The 18,703-nt window shown below is 29.3% G+C and overlaps 1 protein-coding gene across 1 annotated transcript in view; it reads left to right on the top strand.

Moving 5' to 3' along the window:
• The window catches only part of LOC136988457 (trafficking protein particle complex subunit 9-like), a 76,810-nt gene that overhangs the window by 52,248 nt on the left and 5,859 nt on the right, over positions 1-18,703 (top strand). Inside the window, exons 17-21 of the mRNA XM_067286303.1 lie at positions 4,355-4,428; positions 7,743-7,886; positions 14,201-14,307; positions 14,418-14,560; positions 17,504-17,753. Of these exons, the coding sequence (XP_067142404.1) occupies positions 4,355-4,428; positions 7,743-7,886; positions 14,201-14,307; positions 14,418-14,560; positions 17,504-17,753 (718 nt within the window). The remainder of the gene's footprint in view (positions 1-4,354; positions 4,429-7,742; positions 7,887-14,200; positions 14,308-14,417; positions 14,561-17,503; positions 17,754-18,703) is intronic.

The following is an 18,703-nucleotide window of genomic DNA, read 5'->3' as shown; positions in this document are numbered from 1 at the left end:
AAGCAGCACGTGTGATGCTTATTAGTGTTAAGTGTTCAAAAGCAAGAGGAAGCGAAATAGAAGGAAGTTGATAACATGCAGAATAATCTTAATAAAAGAACATCATCTTTCATGACTGATTATTTACAGAAGCCAAAGACTTTTCAAGTATTCATGGTTTACTGGAAATACAGAAGCCACTGGTTATCGGGAAACAGAAAAAAAAACGCGATATAACCGAGTAATAAAAATTCTGGGCTTTTACTAAACAGATTATACATGCTATGGAATCTCTGTTCTTTCATCAGCAAGTGTTTCTGATATAAAATAAGCTTAGTTTTTCAATCCTGAATTTTATTCGTAGGTTATATCGAATTAATTGACGTTTACGTAAACATCGAAACCATGAACGCCCATTTAGCATTGTTTCTTTAACAATGACATTGAAAGACAAATACTGTCGATATAAAAACAAAACATCAATTGCGATTTTATTATACAGTACTATATAAATCGCTTATTAGAAATTCGTGTAGTTTATATTTTTCAATAAAAATTATAAATGCTGTAATTGAAAATTTAAAAAAAATGAATATTGAATATATAATAGACATACCAGAGGTGTGCAAGACAAATTCAGTGGAGCCAAAATGTAGTTTTGCAAAATGCATGGGAGCCGCAGTTCTGTACTTTTTTATTCTGTACTGCAGTTCTGTACCTGGATTGTATTATATAATATAGAACAAGTATTGAATTTTTTTAATAAACATATTTTCACAAAACTGTGGAAATAAACTGTAAAAATAATATATAAAAGCAGAAATTAACACTTTCAGCAAGAGCCACATAAAATTCAAAGAGCCGCATGCGCTCTCGAGTCTGCATTTGCCACCTCTGTAATAGAACATCAAAACTTATAAAATTACAGAGTAAAAATTCTCTAAAAAGCAAAATGAAGTTACTACTGTATAAAAATTTTAGAAGTTTTCGTTCAGAATTAGAGAGATCTTTTCCTTACACGTTATGCGGTGAATTCGAAATTTCACACCTTTATGTGAATTGACGCAATACCGTTAATTCACATAAATGTATGAAATTTCGAATTCACAGAAACTTGTAAATGAGGAGACTGTACTTAAAACTAATAAATAAACAACTTTTATATCAAAAGGAAACAAATGACAATCGATCTATCCACCTGTTCTGCATATTTAGCTCTTTCTCGTATTTCGTTGCAAATAGAAATTCAGTGGTAATTGGTAATTTAAAATTAATTGACTCAAATGCTTTTAAAATTTAGGGGACCAAAAAAACGCGATATAACGAGTGGCTACTATATTACAGTATATACAGAAATTTTTAAAATGTGTTTAACCATAACAGAATAAAAAGAAATAACAATTTTTACTGCTGTTTTGCTGAGTTTTCCTTCTGTGTTTTCACTTTGTTTTGTCACTATTGCACTCACTTTTTATTCACTTTTTCTGTATTTCAACTCACTTTTCTCACTTTTTCAAAGGGGAAATAGCACTCCTAGGCCTGTCTGTGACTAAATGCAGTTGTAAAAGCAAGGGAATCTTGTGCAATTCAAAGTGTCATAACAGTTTAAGTTGTTGCAATAAATAAAATTTTATAACGTTAAACACATTACTGTATATTTCTGCAGATAAGACGATAGTTGAATCATAAAAAAAGGCCCCCAAAATCCGAGGTCGTCTTATAGGACAGATACAAAAAAATTGGATTGAAATTTATATGAATTAAAACCATTATAAAATAAAACAAATCACTCACCAATGTATTTAAATAGCCCATACGATGTTTTTGTGAATAGTCAAGGTCATTCATTACCCGAATGCCCGAATCAGTGCGAATGTTTGCAACGATTGCAAGGCAGTACTGCCAGGTGCAAGAAAATAAAATTTGTTTATTCAAAAAATTACTAATAGGACATAATTCCGTATACACTATACAGTATTATTATTCAGATGACGATTGCTGATCTAAACTAAATTCATAGTTTGCTGGTCGTCTTATAGGACAGATACATGCTGAAACTATAAAACTTAGATGAAAATTTATATCTCGTCTTATCTGAAGGTTGTCTTATCTGTGGAAATATACAGTATGTGTAAGTTTATTATTGGTATTATTTCTTTTCTGATCTGGAATGCACTGTTTGTTTTAGGTTCAACTGTTTACTTACATGTGCTGTTACTTAAGCTTTCTCCTATTTTGATATATATCATATATTAAAAAGTTGCATTTTTGTCTTAACAAAATAAAAATATTTTTATTCAACATTCATCATTAGTGCATGTTGAATGTCGACATTTGCCGGTGTAAGTGAGAACTACTGATATTTAGCAAATATTTCATACATACACCAAGCGACTATGTGAAGGCTGACATTCCCTGGAGAATATCATTTTCCAGATATCAGTCTTTCACAGTAACATATATAAAGATATAGTTTGTAAGTTAACAGTTTAAAATTTCAGTTATCCGATTTTATTTCTAACAAGAAATCTTCTTAGTTAAGCAAATAAAGTAAAAAATATCAATAAAAACTATTCTGATAGAAAACAAATGAGAAACTGTGTACAGGAGTTTCACAAAATTTCAAAATAATTAAAAAATGCTAAGTGTTTCTCTACTTTTGTTTTGTAATTTTTTGTGTAAAAATTTCAGGTATTTTTTTTTTATACCTTTAACATTGTTGGCATTCACCAATAATGTTTCAAATTGAGAATTTTATAATCTGAGATTTTGAGCTGATAACTCTAGATTAAGTTTCTTTACTTTTTGTATTCACCAATCCAATTTACCACCGAGTTACAAAATCCTCAAATCAAAGTGAAGCTCTTCAATTCGTTCAAATGTGTCATGTTGTTTTTGTGTGAATCATCATGCACAAACTATGCACACGATTTTAAAGTTTAGTAGAAAATGGATTTTAATCATAAAAGACACCACACTGACTTTAAGGCAAAATTATTATTAGAATTATTTGCAATATATAAAAACTTATTAGAAAATAAAAAAATAAATGTGATATTAAACTTAGAGATAGAATATAATTGAAAATCATAACATCACAAAAATAAGCAATTCTTATCCTGCTATAAAAACTTAAAAACAAAAGCAAATAAAGATCAGATAAAAAAGAAAGAATAGAGACTTTTTTAAACTAGAGTTCCAGTAATGATTAATTATTACAATATATCTGTTTTCATTCAACTTCTTGCAAGAGCTCAAAATCTTAATAAAATATTCTTTGTAAAACATTACAAGTAGCAGTAAAACAACATAGTTATTTTACAAAGAATTCAATCAGCATTAGTCTGTAGTTTGAGAATTATCTCAAACTGATAGTGATTAGTTAAATTATGCTTCAGATTTGAATCTAGAATTTATGCATAGTGAATGTTGGTTTGTTCTTTTTAAATTATTCATTTTTTTATACAGTTGAACCTGTTTATCTCAAAATTTATTTCTTCCCTGCATTTTCTGACTAAATTCAATGTATCTTCCATGTTTATCTGAAATAATTTTCTCGCAAAACCTCTGTCTCAAATTATGGATTTAAGCATAAAATTCAGAATTCAGCAACTACATTTTGATAGCATAAGTTGTAGTCGAGAAATATCTCTTATAATACAGTGCATAATTGCAATTAACACTGCTTTTCTCTGGCTATGAGTTTGGCTTGCTGCTTATTGGTTGAAGAAAATTGGGCATCATAAACTATTGACAAAATACATCAATGTATGTCAAAAATTTTTATTTATACTAATATAGATATGTTCTGTACATGCTACTGTATTAAAATTCCTTGTCTCCTATCAAACCTATTACTGCCTACTGTAAAGGAACCTCTATATCTTGAATTTTTTTCTTGTTCCTGTGAGATTGAAGATAGATAAGTTCAACTGTATCTGATTTTTTTTCTTAATGTTCACCTTTTTATTATAAGAAAAAATTTAAAAATAGTTTAAGAACCGTGGATTATTTTAAAATTAGTTTCCAGAATAGCTTAAAACACACTGATTACACTATTGTTTGTAACAATGATTTTATTGATATATGAAAGACTAAGAAGGTTTTTTTTAGTTTGCCTTCAAATTTAATTTTAATAATTAAGATTTCCTATGATAATTAATTTGGATAATGAAAAAGCAGTTGTTATCTATTTTGATATTTATATTGGAAACCTTACAATGCCCTAAATGAAATTATTAGTAATATGAGAATAATAAATACTCTAGGCATGCCATGTGTGTTTACTTCGAAAATTTAATGCATCAGTTATTCTTGAAATGCTTATTTATAATTTAAAGTAAAAAGTAACATTTAAAATGTTTTTTTTTTTTAGTCAAGAATGTTCAGTAACCCTATTTAATGATGGAAGAGGAGAAGTTGAATTTGTTGATATTGAAATATTGAAAGGTAAAATATTTTTTTATATTATACATGATTTATATATTCATTTTTATGTAATAAAAATAAGATTCTCTTTCAGTATTGTTTAGCTGAATAGTTTGAAAAATTGATTAGATTTAAGAACCTTCCAAGATTTCTAAATTATCTAATTAAAATACAGAGTGTAATTTATTACAAATACTTCAGAATTTTATGCGATAATTATTTGTATTTTATCTATCTTGTAAAATTTCATAAATATTGCAAGATTTAAAACTTTGTTAGCTTTAACAAAAGGAACCAAACTGATACAAGAGCAACAAAGCTTTTAAAATTATAAAATTTCATTAAAAGATAGATGTTAGTATTGAGTTTTCTACAGTTATTAATTACAGAAATTATAATTAATAAATTTAAAAAAAGTAAAATTTATAAAAAAGTTGGTTAGTCTCAATCAGTTCGAATAAGGAGAAGACCTAGAAAAATAAAATTTCTTAATCGAAGCTTCAATAATTTACAATTCAAGAATTCTAAGATATCTAACTTTTCTGTTTACAATAGACAAAGACAATTAAAACACACATTGTCCGCTTTATTACAATCATCTTTTATACACATATATACACATTTATATATGTACATTTTATATACATTAGTATTGTCTTACTAAGTTACAAAAAATTTTACAAACTTAAAAACTGCTTATAAAATCATTAAAGTGATCTTTGTAAATAGTTTAAAAGTTTGTAAAAAAAAATATTTGTGAATTCAATAATGATAAATTATTGAATTCATGAATACTTTTTTTTTTTATTAATTTATTTGTTAAAATCATGTCATTTATTAAAACTCAGATTTTAATACAATTCCAATTATCATTATCTGATTATGATTATGAAAACTAGTAACTAAGATGGGAAATATTGAAATAATTTTCAAGACTTAAGAAAATCAACCCCTAAAACTTATGATAACAGAAATAAAAAGTCAAATAATGTAAATAACTGAATGTAATTGTAAAATTTTCAAGCTTTTCACAATACCTTTTATAGTTTTGATTCATGTCACATTCTTCATATATAATTTTGTAAACAGTGCAAATGTCTTGAAGTTTTATATGCTAGTCTTTGGTTTAATTTATACCACATGAAAAATTATTAATTTGTGATTCATATTTTTTTTGACAATTTGTTTATCATAAATTTACAGTTAAGGTTTGATATAATTTTATTAAGAAACATTTAGAAAATCATCCATGATTTACTTAATGACTAATCTTTTACAATATAAATTCTTTCACAGAATTTTTCAGTATAAAAAGTTGGATTCTTTTGCATCAATATGATGGCTATTTTAAGATAAAATCTACAGATAAACACAATTGAATATACAGTAAGATCCCACTTAACGCAGGGGATGCGTTCCTAGAAGACAAAATGCTAAACAAAACAGCGTTAAACAAAGTCATTTTAACATAGAGAAAATGGGATAGGGGAACACGTGACAAAAATAAACAAATTTTACTTTAATTTTTAGTTAGTTTTATATTAATTTGTATAATAATATATGTTAAATAACACATAAACATATGCACACAGAAATGTAAAGTTCATGTTTTTGTGATGAAGATCCTGACTTTTCTGAAATTCTTGTTTTTTTCAATAAAGTCATGAAGTTTCATTTGTCGCTTTTTCTTTCCTTAAGAAAATTTCAGAAGCAGAAGATCACATCCAAAACACTTCATTTTGCTTTTGAACTCCTTTCAAACTCTGGATCATTCGCTACAGTGTGATCAAAGATTTCGATTATCGTTACCAAACTTTTACCAAGGAAATCTGCAGAGAAGATTTTAGAGTTCTTCATTTTCAGAATTTCTGTTTTCCAGTTCTACATGAATTTCTTCTTCTGCCAGTTCTTGAAGGTCATCGTTGGTAAGGCTCTCACCAGAAACCTGCTGTAACTCTTCAATATCCTGTTCGTCTGCATCTCCTAGTCCTGCTGTATCAATTAGGTTGAGTTTGGTCAACCTAACGATACAGCGATAGGTTCTTCTCATTGAGAATTCTTGGATACCTTCAGCCATAACTTCTTTCACATTTTCGTTTGTGCATTTATCAGTTAATTCTTGCCAAGCAAAGTCAATATCTTCTATGGCATCCATGATGTTATATTTTTTTCCAAATTGTACCAAACAAACATAGATTTAAAGAAAGTACACCTTTTTTGCCACTTTTTGCTGATTGGTTCATGTTCGTAAATAATCGTATTATATACGAATCAATGAAATTCCGTGATAATTTAAATCAGCGTAAATTTTGAGCTTTTTTTAGGCTTCGAGCAGACCACATTATATCGAATAAGCATTAAGCGAGGCAGTGTAAAGCAAGGTCTTACTGTATTTTCAAATGTTGAACAATATCATTTCATACAAAGTAAATGATATTGAATTGTCAAATAAACTCTTTAATAATGCCATTAAGGAGTTTATTTGACAATTAACAAGTGTTTCTTCATAAATATTATAATTAATAAATAAACTGGTGACAATTTGAGTATTGTAATTTATATTTTTCTGTGGAATAAATAATTTGCAAATTTAAGTTTGAATATAAGGGATTTATTTTTTAAGGTGAGTCCTGGGTTGCATAACAGAAAAAAATTGTTAGTGTGTTGAGGTTGGCACACTAACAATTAACCCCTGACTTAGTCTTAAAGTTATTATTCAAATAACTTTGAGACTAGGCCAGCAACAGTGGACCAGATGATATATATGGTGTCACTGGTCACTATAGCAAAATACAACATAGTGACAAGTTGTTTAGCTACTGTAGGAATTCACCTTTTGCATTCAGATATATGTTCTAATATGATACTAGTTTGTATATATCCTCCACTTATTTCTATTTCAGATAGGAAGTTCTGTAGCATTACCTTACAGTCTCAATATGTTGCCTTGTGACTTTTATGTCTTTATACCTTTAAAGTTTCTCAAAGGTTGCAGATTTCAATCTGACAGGAAAATCTGAACAGCTATAACTGAATCTTTCATTCAGCAGCTTTCTCTTCCCATGCAGAGGATATACATGAACTTGTATCACATTGAGACACTTGACTAAATGCAAAACCTGATATACTACAGCAGCTACAGCAACTTTGTTTATATGTTGTAGTACTGTAATTCTGCTTTAGTGACATTTGATACCATATAACTTATATGTCCTATCTATGTTTCCTTTGAACAATATATATGTTAAAGTTAAATAAAAAAAAATGAAATAACTATTAAATGAATTAAAGTTGAAATTTCCAGATAATTTTATTTAAAAAAGAATGATTTACAGGTAATAAAGTAGTAGTTTTGGAGTGGAATATGAAAGAATTGAACAGTCAAATTCCAATTGTTGCTGGTGGTGCAGCTACTTTTAAAGTAAATATTCTTACTACAGGTGATAATTCTGGTCTAAGGGAAAATAATCCTTTATCAGGTAACAAATAATTTTATATATGAATAGAAGTATTAAATTCTATATAATTGTATATTCTATTAAATTAAATTCTATATAATTGTATAGTTTTAAATTCATATTTAAAACATTAAATGTGTAATTTAGTATTCACTTTTCATTGTATTCATCTATATACAGTATTTACTCAAATATAAGATAACCTCACCTATAGGTCGAGGTGTGACTTTAAAGATCAAAATAAAGAAAATTAGATTTATTAATGCAATTTCATTTCATTTCATTTAATCAGAAATAAAATGTCAAATGTCACATAAATGCACTCATTGTCCCGCAAAAATTACTGGCATTTTAAACCTTAAGGAAAAATCTTGTAAAATCGACAACATAATTTGTTCATGTAAAGTTGGACAATCGGGAACCTTTTTTTGTCAATTCTTAACACTTGAATCCACTCTCCGTCAATTACACTTATGAGTTACTTCAAATTCTGATTTCCGAATAATCATATGTTTTCACATGGGAATGGATTAAAACTTATATTGGGCTCCCATGTGATTTTGGAATTTCAGACTGGAATTCAATTCAAAAGCTTTGCTTTTCTCATTGCTATTCATCTTTACTCCTGACAATACACAAGAATGATTGAAATGACCCAGTTAAAATACTTTTGTTTTTAACACCAGAGGGTGAGCATCTGGTAAAAAATTCAAATACACGGTTCACAAAAATTATTGCAAAAACACAAAGAATCTTTCACTTGCATGTATAGGATGACCTAGGTTTTTGAAGCAATGAAAAATGAATAAAAACCTTGTCTTATATGCGAGTAAATATGGTATGTAATCGAGATGGATTGATAATGATAATAATAATAATAATAAGCGCAGAGCCCAAATGGTTAGGAGTTGAAAGTTGAAATTTGGTACACAGTTAGGATATGTCATGAGAACGTACATTAAGAAGGTATTTTCTGAAATTTCCCTCTGTGGGGGAGAGGGAGAGGGTTAAGGATTACCCTGAACTCAGATTTTACTGTACTATTTTAGATGCAGTTTTTTTGAGGGAAATTGAACATAGTTTTTAGACCCATCTAAAAATTCTCTAATTGGTCTCGGAAGAGGGTGTACCTAATTCTTGCACCCAGTGAAAATGGATAAGATCAGCTATAATCTAATCTCCTTAATTTTAGCTATTGTTACTTTTTGCCCAAGCAACACCAGGCTCATCTGCTAGTTAATGAATAAAGTTAATAGTTATTCATCACATACATATGCAGTGTAATAATGTAATATATGTGAGGTTCCAGAACAGGTCAAAACAAAAATTTAATTTCAAATTAATTAGGAATGAAAACACTATTGTTGAGTTGAACCAAAGGTTATGTTAGTTATGTAAGGGAGGGGAAAGAAAAAAATCTGTAACTGTCAAACAAACATGACATGAAAACAAATGTAATGGATCAGATGGAATGTCAGTTGAGAAAAATCAGGTAGAACTCTGACTCAGGTGCTCATAAACAGTCAATCTAGGAAAACAATTTCAGAAAAGGAGGAAAGATTTGAGGGATAGAAAAACATTGTGTATGATCATTAAAGTTCCAAGACAACAGAAATCACAAACAACAGACTAAATTATGAGCACAAGGCTTATGATTCTATCAACAATCTCCAGGCATAGTCGACAAAAAGGTGTTGAATAGATGCCTCAAATCGGACCTTTCTTGTGACCCAATCAGGACTCGGTTTTCACCTGGAAACAAAGGAGAAATAAATTAGGAAGTGAGGAACGGAACATGGGGTCAATCAGAAATACAATAACAGGAGAAAAACTATAAAAATCAGTAATTCAAGGTCAAAGACGGTCTTCCTCTGGATTAAGCCCAAAACCATGCTCATTAAGTTGTAGGATGCTGCTGCACCTTTGCTGATCATCCATGCCCATCCAACGAACCCTTTTCATCCACTCTGGGGCTACAACCGATAGACCGAAACTCTCACCACTCTGAAGGAACACCAAGATTTGGGAATTTTCTAACATTGATGTAAGCATAAATACTACAAAATAAATGGCTTTTTAACTTTGTAAGACACTTGTCATCATTTGTCTCCTCTGCCACAACCCAGATATGAACCCCCTTTAGGTTCATCCTGATGTGGGATTAATTGATTTCCCCCTAAAAGCCATCTTACATATATTATTGAAACCCTTCAGTCTGATATTTAGCATGGGTTCAGCATCTTTCATGATGAAGCATATTTTATATCTTCTGTCATTATTTGCAAATCCAGATTACAATGTTAGCAGCATTAATATGTTAGAGTCACATCTGCAACTGAGCATTTTACTTACCTTATAGCCAAACAATTGTCAGATTAGATCAGGCTATATAACTGCTGCTATTAATAATTAAATACTAAGTAATTTGTCCTAGAGGTAGGTGTCAGGTGTCATTACTTATTAAATTTAAGGTTCTGGAAGAAATGAATGCTCGGAGTGAGACTCAAACCCACAATTGCCGCTTACTGTGTAGATGCGTTGCCAGTTATGCTGCCCAGACTGCCATCTGATCTTTGTTTCAGAATTGTTAATTTAGATATAACCAAGTGGGTGCTAAGTCATCCCCAGTTACGACTGGGAATGACTTAGCACCCACAGCTTACAGTTGGATGGAAGTCTGGGTAGTGTAACTGACAACATATCCATAGGGTAAGCAGCATTGCTGGTTTGAGTCCCACTCCAGGTTAAATTAATTTAATTATAATTATTAAATTTAATAAGAGATGGTGACTATTGCTTACTTCTAGGCCAAATTATTTAGCATTTAATTATTAATAGTGGCAACAATATAGCCCAATCTAATCTGGCAATTGTTTGGCTTTAATATAACTATCAGACTTACATATGTTTATATTTGTACATTTTCATTAGCATTTGAAAAAAAAATTGTTGTTCATTTTTTTTTGGCTTTAAAGTTGTAGTTTTCTGTATGATTATTAGAAATATTTGCATCATTTTAGAAATATAGAGTGGCCTAAAGTCATAGTTGTATTTTTCGGATTATTTTCAGAATTGTTAAAACACAATTTGAAACAGCTGTTATTATTGAAGATTTATTTGTTTCCACTGAAGCAACTAAATTACAAATAATATGTAACTATTCCAAACTGGTTTTAAATATTTTTAAAATAGTGTAAAAATTATTATAGTTAACTTACTTTTGATCTTATCTGTGTAAACCTGATCTATTAGTTAAATATATCTTTTGGTTCATATTCCAACATAGTTTGAAGATATTTTTCTTTAAGTCTGTCTGATATTTCATCTTTTATAAATTGTGTTTTTCTAGCAATTTTGATTATATTTTATAATGATTAAGTAATGAATGAAATTATCTAAGTGAAGCAGAGAAATTTGTTGCATTATGCTGATGGAAAATGTCTGACTGCTTCTCTGTTCTTTCATTTTTGCTTTTCTGATTGATACAGATATAACATGGGGGAAAGTATTGTAATTGTGTCTTATTTGAATCCCTGGGATTTTTTGAAAATCTCAATATTTTGAGATCTCTTGAACACAAAAAAAGGGAGAAATTCTGTGTATGTGTGTGTTGGTGTCTGTTTTTTTAATATCTCAGATAGGGGTAAAGATTAAGAAAGGAAATTTAGCATAGTAACTCATATATATGAAGCATTGATGCTATTAAATTTTGGTGTTTAATGGTCGAGGGGATGGGAAGAGAGAGGGGATCATGCGTCATATCTTCAGTGGGACAGACTTAATGAAAATTTTACTTATTATTGGCATTTACAATTTTGAAAAATTCATCTCTACTCTCAAAGTTAAGCCTTTTTGCTTTTTATAATACAGTAGAGCGTCGTTAATCGGAACGTCGGTAATCGAAATGGCTGGAAATCGGAACGATTTTCAGTCGGACTGTGTCGTGCTGAATCGAACGTTTTTGATAGTAGATTTACTTCTAAAGTATAATTTTCATGTTTTTTATATTCTTCGATATATTTATTTTTGTTTGTACAAAATGCAGAAAATAATTTTTAACGATACGATAGCCTCGATTATTATTATAAAAATTTTCGTTAGGCTTAAAATTGACGAAAATTCAACATGAAGCGACACGCAACGGAGAAAAATTTGAACATCGGACAGGTTAATATATTTTTTTTCGTACAAAGTCGGAAATCGGAACAAATGACTAATTGGAACAACCCCAGTCCCCAATTGACTCCAATTTTCGACGCTCTACTGTAATTAATAATAATAAAGTTATTTTTTAATAACATCTCATAACAGATGGCAGCATGCAATTTTATTTTAAATAATTATTAGCCAAAATAAATAAAAATATGCATCTAGTAGAATTTGTTCTAGTAAATTTTACTAAAAAGATGGGTGGTGAGTTACATAACTTTTGGCAATTGGAGTCTGATGAAAGTGCTTGTTGCAAACTTTCCCCAGTGAAGCTGGGAAATTTATGCAACTTGCTGCTGGGTTTTTGTGATCTAGTAGTTAACAGATCCCAAGGATGTGAAATCAGAGGGTTTCAATTTTTAATTTTCATACTGTGAATTATATTTAAATTTGTCATAATTCATATACAATAGAAGTTTGTTAATTCATCACCCTATAATTCAGAATTGTCCAATAATAACCCTGTATTCTAGTAATTCATGCATATGTGGCCTTTTGAGAAAATCGTGTGTATATTTTGTTTGAAAAATAAATATTATATGCACACAAATCATTGTGAATGATGATTTATGGAACAACATGTTTGTCAACGTTTTTTTTCAGGTTTTTTAATCTTAAAATTCTTAACATAATATAGTCATGCATTGTATCATCTTTCGACTGATTAAAGAGTATTCGTAAACAAATGGAAAACATAAAGCAGTGTGCATTGGTATAAAATGTACTGCAATGTTTTCAACATTCAGATTGCAGATATATCACTTATCAAATTTTATGAAAATACAAAATGTTTGGTAAGCTGAAATTTTTGATAATTTGGCACCACTCTGGTCCCTTAGGTGCCAGATTAATGAACTTCTATTGTCTATTTACTATATTAATAAAAACATTCTATAAATTATTACATAATCAAAATTTTCAAATAATAAATATAGTGGATTCTGGTTAATTGGAATATTATGCAACTGACCAATTATGTGAAGTTTATGTAGAGTTAAAAAATTATAAAATATGTAAAACATTGTAAAATATCAAATTCAAATTACAATTTAAAAAATTATATTAATTGTCATTCTTTGCTGTCCTCTAGGAATTATCAAATTGTGGTAAGTTCTCATTTAATGTTGTCAGTAAGTTCTTCGAAACTGTAACTTTAACTGAAAAAGCATGTAAAAAATATCAATTTTACTATAGATTAATGATAGGAACAAGAGTTAAGTTCCTAGGCATATTTCTGATCTCAAAAACCATCACCAAACTTCCAAATACACACTCAAAATATTTAAAAACAATTAAGATATAATAATAGTTATTTACTTGAGTTTTGGAGAATCCCTGAGTGATGGCAGTCCTGTGATGAGGGAGGCTTAACCCTCATTACAGGTGATGGGTAAAGATGACCAATAAAGAAGTGTAATGTAGAAGAGTGCTACTTATCATCACTAAGCAGTTCAAAAACAAGTAATTGATGTTTCCAAGAAACTAAATAGGATGCTGTATGAATTTCAAATGACAAATGCAAATAGGGCATGTTTGTTTACGCTTACATTAACAACACATAAGACACCATTTAATCTGGATAAAGATTCATGTTGTTTGAAAAAGATGAAAGTATAATAAATGCAAATTATATTAAACAGATTATAAGAAAATAATTTGGTTAATATTATTCTTATTAGGTTGTGTTTACCATCTCCAGCATTTAATTCTCACTTCATAGAATCAGTTTTACTCTTTATAAAGAAAACTCAACAATGATAATTGTAAATGAATACAAATATATTTGTATTTTTCCTCATCAACATTAAGTGAGGCCTTACTGTATATTCTTAAAAAAGATAAAAAAATAAACATTATAATTATAATTAAATTTTAAAAATATTTTTCCGTAATTTAAAAATTAAATTAAAATAGTGTGTAGAATGTTCTGATTGTTTTTTATTATTTTATTTTACAATACATGATATGGTAATATATAATACTAAACAAGTTTACTTTATATTATTTTTTTTATGATGATTAAAAAAGCCTGTGCTAATTTAAAGTTCTTTTATCAAATTCATAAAATATGTTTAAAGTTACCAGAAAATTGAATATAGAGTTTAATTTTTTTCTTCTTTCATTAGGTACAAATTGTTCCTCTTACAATGAAATCTCCAATGGTTATTACAGAGATAAATGTGCTTTTATTCCAAAGAAGAGTTCCAGTTATGCTGACTTAACAAATCCTATGGTAAAAAAATTGTCATTTAAATAATTTATGATTATTTAGAATATTAAATTAAATAGAAATGCATTTAATAGTATTATAATATTAGGATAAATAGTTAAATTCTTTTACAGATTGTAGAAACATACGTACAATTTAAATATAGTGGAAGTGCTGGGAAGACGGAGGGATATTGTCGTCAGTCTATTATTGTTGTTATTGTAGAGTTATTACCATCACTTCTTATTACAAATTGGGATGTTATGACATCTGAATTGTAAGTTTTGTTGTTACATAATTTAGTGTCATCTAACTTGTTACATTACAGTCTTAAAAGCAAGCTAGTTAATTTAATATAGTGAATGCAGGCCTCGGAGTCACTCACTTTTCTCTCTTGTACCCACTTTTTTGAAGTATTCTCACTTTTCTCACCTTTCAGGTCATTTTCTCACTTTTTTCACTTTTTTGGTCATTTCCACGTGCTTAATTAAGATGTGGGACTAATCAAAAATAATTTTAAAGCCAAACAATCTGCCGAATTATCAGACTATCAGACTAGAATTTTCTGAAAAAAAAATATTCGGCCCTGAGCAGGACTCCAAACGCAACTTCCACTTAGTGTTATTAGGTTATAGGAAACAAAAATTACTTTCACGTATGTAAAAAGTCTTTTATGAACTTAAAAAAATCCCTCTACAAATTCAGAAGCTAATATTGAGTAAAGTTATATAGTCATGCCATATTAGCCAAAATCTAGTTCTTCATAGTTGCATTTCTATTTACGGGGATTAAAAATAAGTATTTTAAGCATCCCTATGTTTTTGGCTGTTTTCTAAGATAATCCCTAGAATCCCTTTGTAGGGGAAAACACTATGCTGAGGGATTAAGCTCTCAAGCTGATAACACTGTTGCTGCTTCTAAATTTAAAATATATTATAACTATTAAAATTAGCACGAGATAGTGGTGTAATCTCCTACCTCTGGACAAATTATTTCGTTTCTGACCATTTAATTGTTCTTGTTATAGCCCAATATTTTGGCAGATCATTTGGCTTTAATTAACAATTGGGTTATGGAGTTGTTGTATCACAAGAACGTTTTTTACTTTATTTATCTTTAAATAATTTTCATAAACTTGAGTTAAATAGAATAAAGTTATTTTAATGATTTCATAGAATATTGTTAATGTTTAATCACATTGACTACAAGTATAATTATTTTATGAAAATAATACTTACTATATGGAATATGTGATTACGTTATTTGTGAAATATCCATTTATTAATCTCTTCTCTTATGCCGATTATAATTGTGCATTAATTGAGAGACTAAAAAAAGTAAACGAAAATGTAAATTCATATATACACATCGAATCTTTTAATTTATTTGATAAATTTTAAGTAAAAAGTAAAACACGTTATTGCTTGCGGGAAAAATTTTCACATGCTTCCCAAAAGATTAACATTGTAAAAATGTTACTTTTTATTTATCTGCAGGCAAAAGTTTCTTGTTATCTATGAAATCATTAGTAAAACATTATTTTATTTATACTATTTGGCAATGCTGATGTGGAATGGGGATTTTCAATTTCATGCTGGGCACTTCTTCCTGATAGAGAGTCAATGTCGGAAAGAGTGCTTAAACCAGAAAAAAGTAGAAGAAAGTGAAATACACGCAACAGACCAAGTTTTGTTAAAAGCAGCAAACAAAAAAATAAAAAAACTGGAGAGGGCCATTAACAGCAAAGAATATGAAAGTATGGGCAGCACATGTAATCCTTGTTAGTGTTAAAAGGGTTCAAAAGCAAGAGGAGCAAAAAAAGAAGGAAGCTGAAAATATCCAGAATAACCAGAATGAAAGAACATCATTTTTCGTTACTGATTATTTACAGATGCCAAAGACTTTTTAAATATTCGTGGTTTACTGGAAATACAGTAGCTCCTTGTTATATCGTGCTTGTTAGGAGACAAAGAAAAAGCACGATAAAACCAAGTACTAAAAATTCTGGACTTCTACTAAATAGATTATAAATGCTATGCAATCTCTATCCTCTATTCTTTCATCAGCAAGTGTTTTTGATATAAAATAAGCTTAGTTTTTCAATACTGAACTTTATTCTTGGTTATATCATATTAATTGACGTTTACGTAAGCATCAATACCACCAACGCCCATTTAGCATTGTTTCTTTAACAATGACATTTAAAGACGAATACTATTAATATAAAAACAAAATATCAGTTACGATTTTATTATACAGTACTATATTTTACAATAAATCACTTATTAGAAATTTGTGTAATTTATGTTTTTCAATAAAAATTATAAATGCTGTAATTGAAAATTTTGAAAAATAAATATGGAACATATAATAGAACCATCAAAACTTATAAAATTACAAAGATTAAAAATTCTCTAAAAAGCAAAATAAAGTTACTACTGTATGAAAACCTTTCTGTTCAGAATTAAAGAAATTTTTTCCTTACACATTATGCTGTGAATTTGAACTTTCATACCTTTATGTGAATTGAAGATATTGCATCAATTCACATAAAGGTGTGAAGTTTTGAATTCACAGAAACTTGTAAATGATGAGATGGTACTTAAAACTAATAAATAAACAATTTTTAATATCAAAAGGAAACAAATGACAATATGTCTACCTGTTTTGCATGTTTAGATCTTGACACCAGTGCTTTTAAAATTTGGAGGACCAAAAAAGCACAATATATCCGAATCCACGATATAACTAGTGGCTACTGAATTACCGTATATACAGAAATTTCTAAAATGTATTTAGCCATAACAGAATAAAAAGGGGGAGGGAAACAACTTTTACAGCTATTTTGCTGAGTTTTCCATCCATGTTTTCACTTTGTTTTGTCACTATTGCACTCACTTTTTACTCACTGTTTCTGTATTTCAACTCACTTTTTTGGAGGGAAAATGGCACTCCTATGCCTGTAAATGCTTCTAACTACTAAGTAATATTTGAATATATTGATACTTATTCATGAAATTAATAAATAAGAATACATTATCAAACATAAAAATGCAACATGATTTTATTGCTGTTATTTGAATTTGGCAAAAATTACTAAATACATTTACTGTAAGCTGTTGGGTTGAATTACACTGATTTAATTAATCAAGTAAGTTTTATTTTATTTTATTTTAACATTGAAATAGTTAGCTAAAATCAGGATTTTTTTATTTTGTAGACCTTCTCTTTGTTATTTATCACTCGATGTTTTTAATGCTACAAATCAGGAAATGGAATTGGAATATGGTGATAAAAAATGGATACAAATTGATGTTCAGAATACCTGTCGCATTGTTATTCCAGTTCAGCGTTATTGTTTAACTTCAACTTTAAATGTTGGCAGCAAATCCAATAAAGAAGAAAATATCAAATTAGAACACATTTGTCAAAAACATTTGCATGATTTCATTAATTTGAAATGGACATTAATATCCTTTACTTAAAGTTTTATTATTATTATTATGTTGGGTTAAATAATATATACTCTGTTAACACCGGTGGCTGTGTACTATGCTGGACCAAAGTCAAGGCATAGTAACCAAAACAAAAATTAAAGAAGTGTGTCAGTGTGTGTCTGTATTCAGGAATTTCCTCACAATATGACATGTATTCATTATAGTGGCCTTCTGTAGTGTGATGTATGTGTTTCTGTTCAATTGTAATGTGCCCAGGTTTTTGTGTAGTGTGTGTGGTATGACACCTGTAGAGGAGAGAACAACAGGTACAATAAGCACCCTATCCATCCTCCACAGATGCCTTATTTCCTGGGCGAGTTCTGTGTACTTGCTAATTTTTTCAGTGCATGTGTTTTGTTCATTGTGAATGATTGGAATGGATATGTCTATAATGTATGTGATTTTAGTGTTTGTCAATGAGTGTGATGTCTGGTCTGTTGTGGTAAATTGTGCAAATACTGTCTGTGGAATGTATTTGTAGTATGGTTCGTGAATGTCTACTAATTTGTGTTTCTTTGCAAGCTCTTGGTGTATTATATTTGCTACTTGATTATGTCTGTGTAAATAATCTGTCCGTGACAAGAGCTTGTAACCAGAGGTGATGTGTTGTATAGTTACTGGCATAACGTGACATTTTCTGCATGTGTCATTTGTGAGTGTTGCATCTTTGAGTGTGTGTTTTCTGTAGTTTTTAGTATTTATGACCTGATCCTGTATGGCGATCACGAATTCTTCCGTCTCCCCAAAGAGGCATCCCCGAGCTAACCAGCTGTTTGACGCAGTTTTGTCAACAAAATCCTGGGCCAGATCATAAGGATGCCTGCCATAGAGTGCCTTTCAAGCCCATGATTGCTTAATGGTGTCTGTACTTTTTATATGTTGCGTTGTGTCCATGTGATGTGAGTGTAAGTTTAATGGTGTGT

This window comes from Centruroides vittatus, unplaced genomic scaffold, assembly GCF_030686945.1.
Source record: "Centruroides vittatus isolate TY-2023 unplaced genomic scaffold, ASM3068694v2 scaffold_3315, whole genome shotgun sequence".
NCBI lineage: Eukaryota > Metazoa > Arthropoda > Arachnida > Scorpiones > Buthidae > Centruroides > Centruroides vittatus.
The sequence above is the reverse complement of the archived record's forward strand: the minus strand, read 5'-3'. Positions and strand labels throughout refer to the sequence as shown.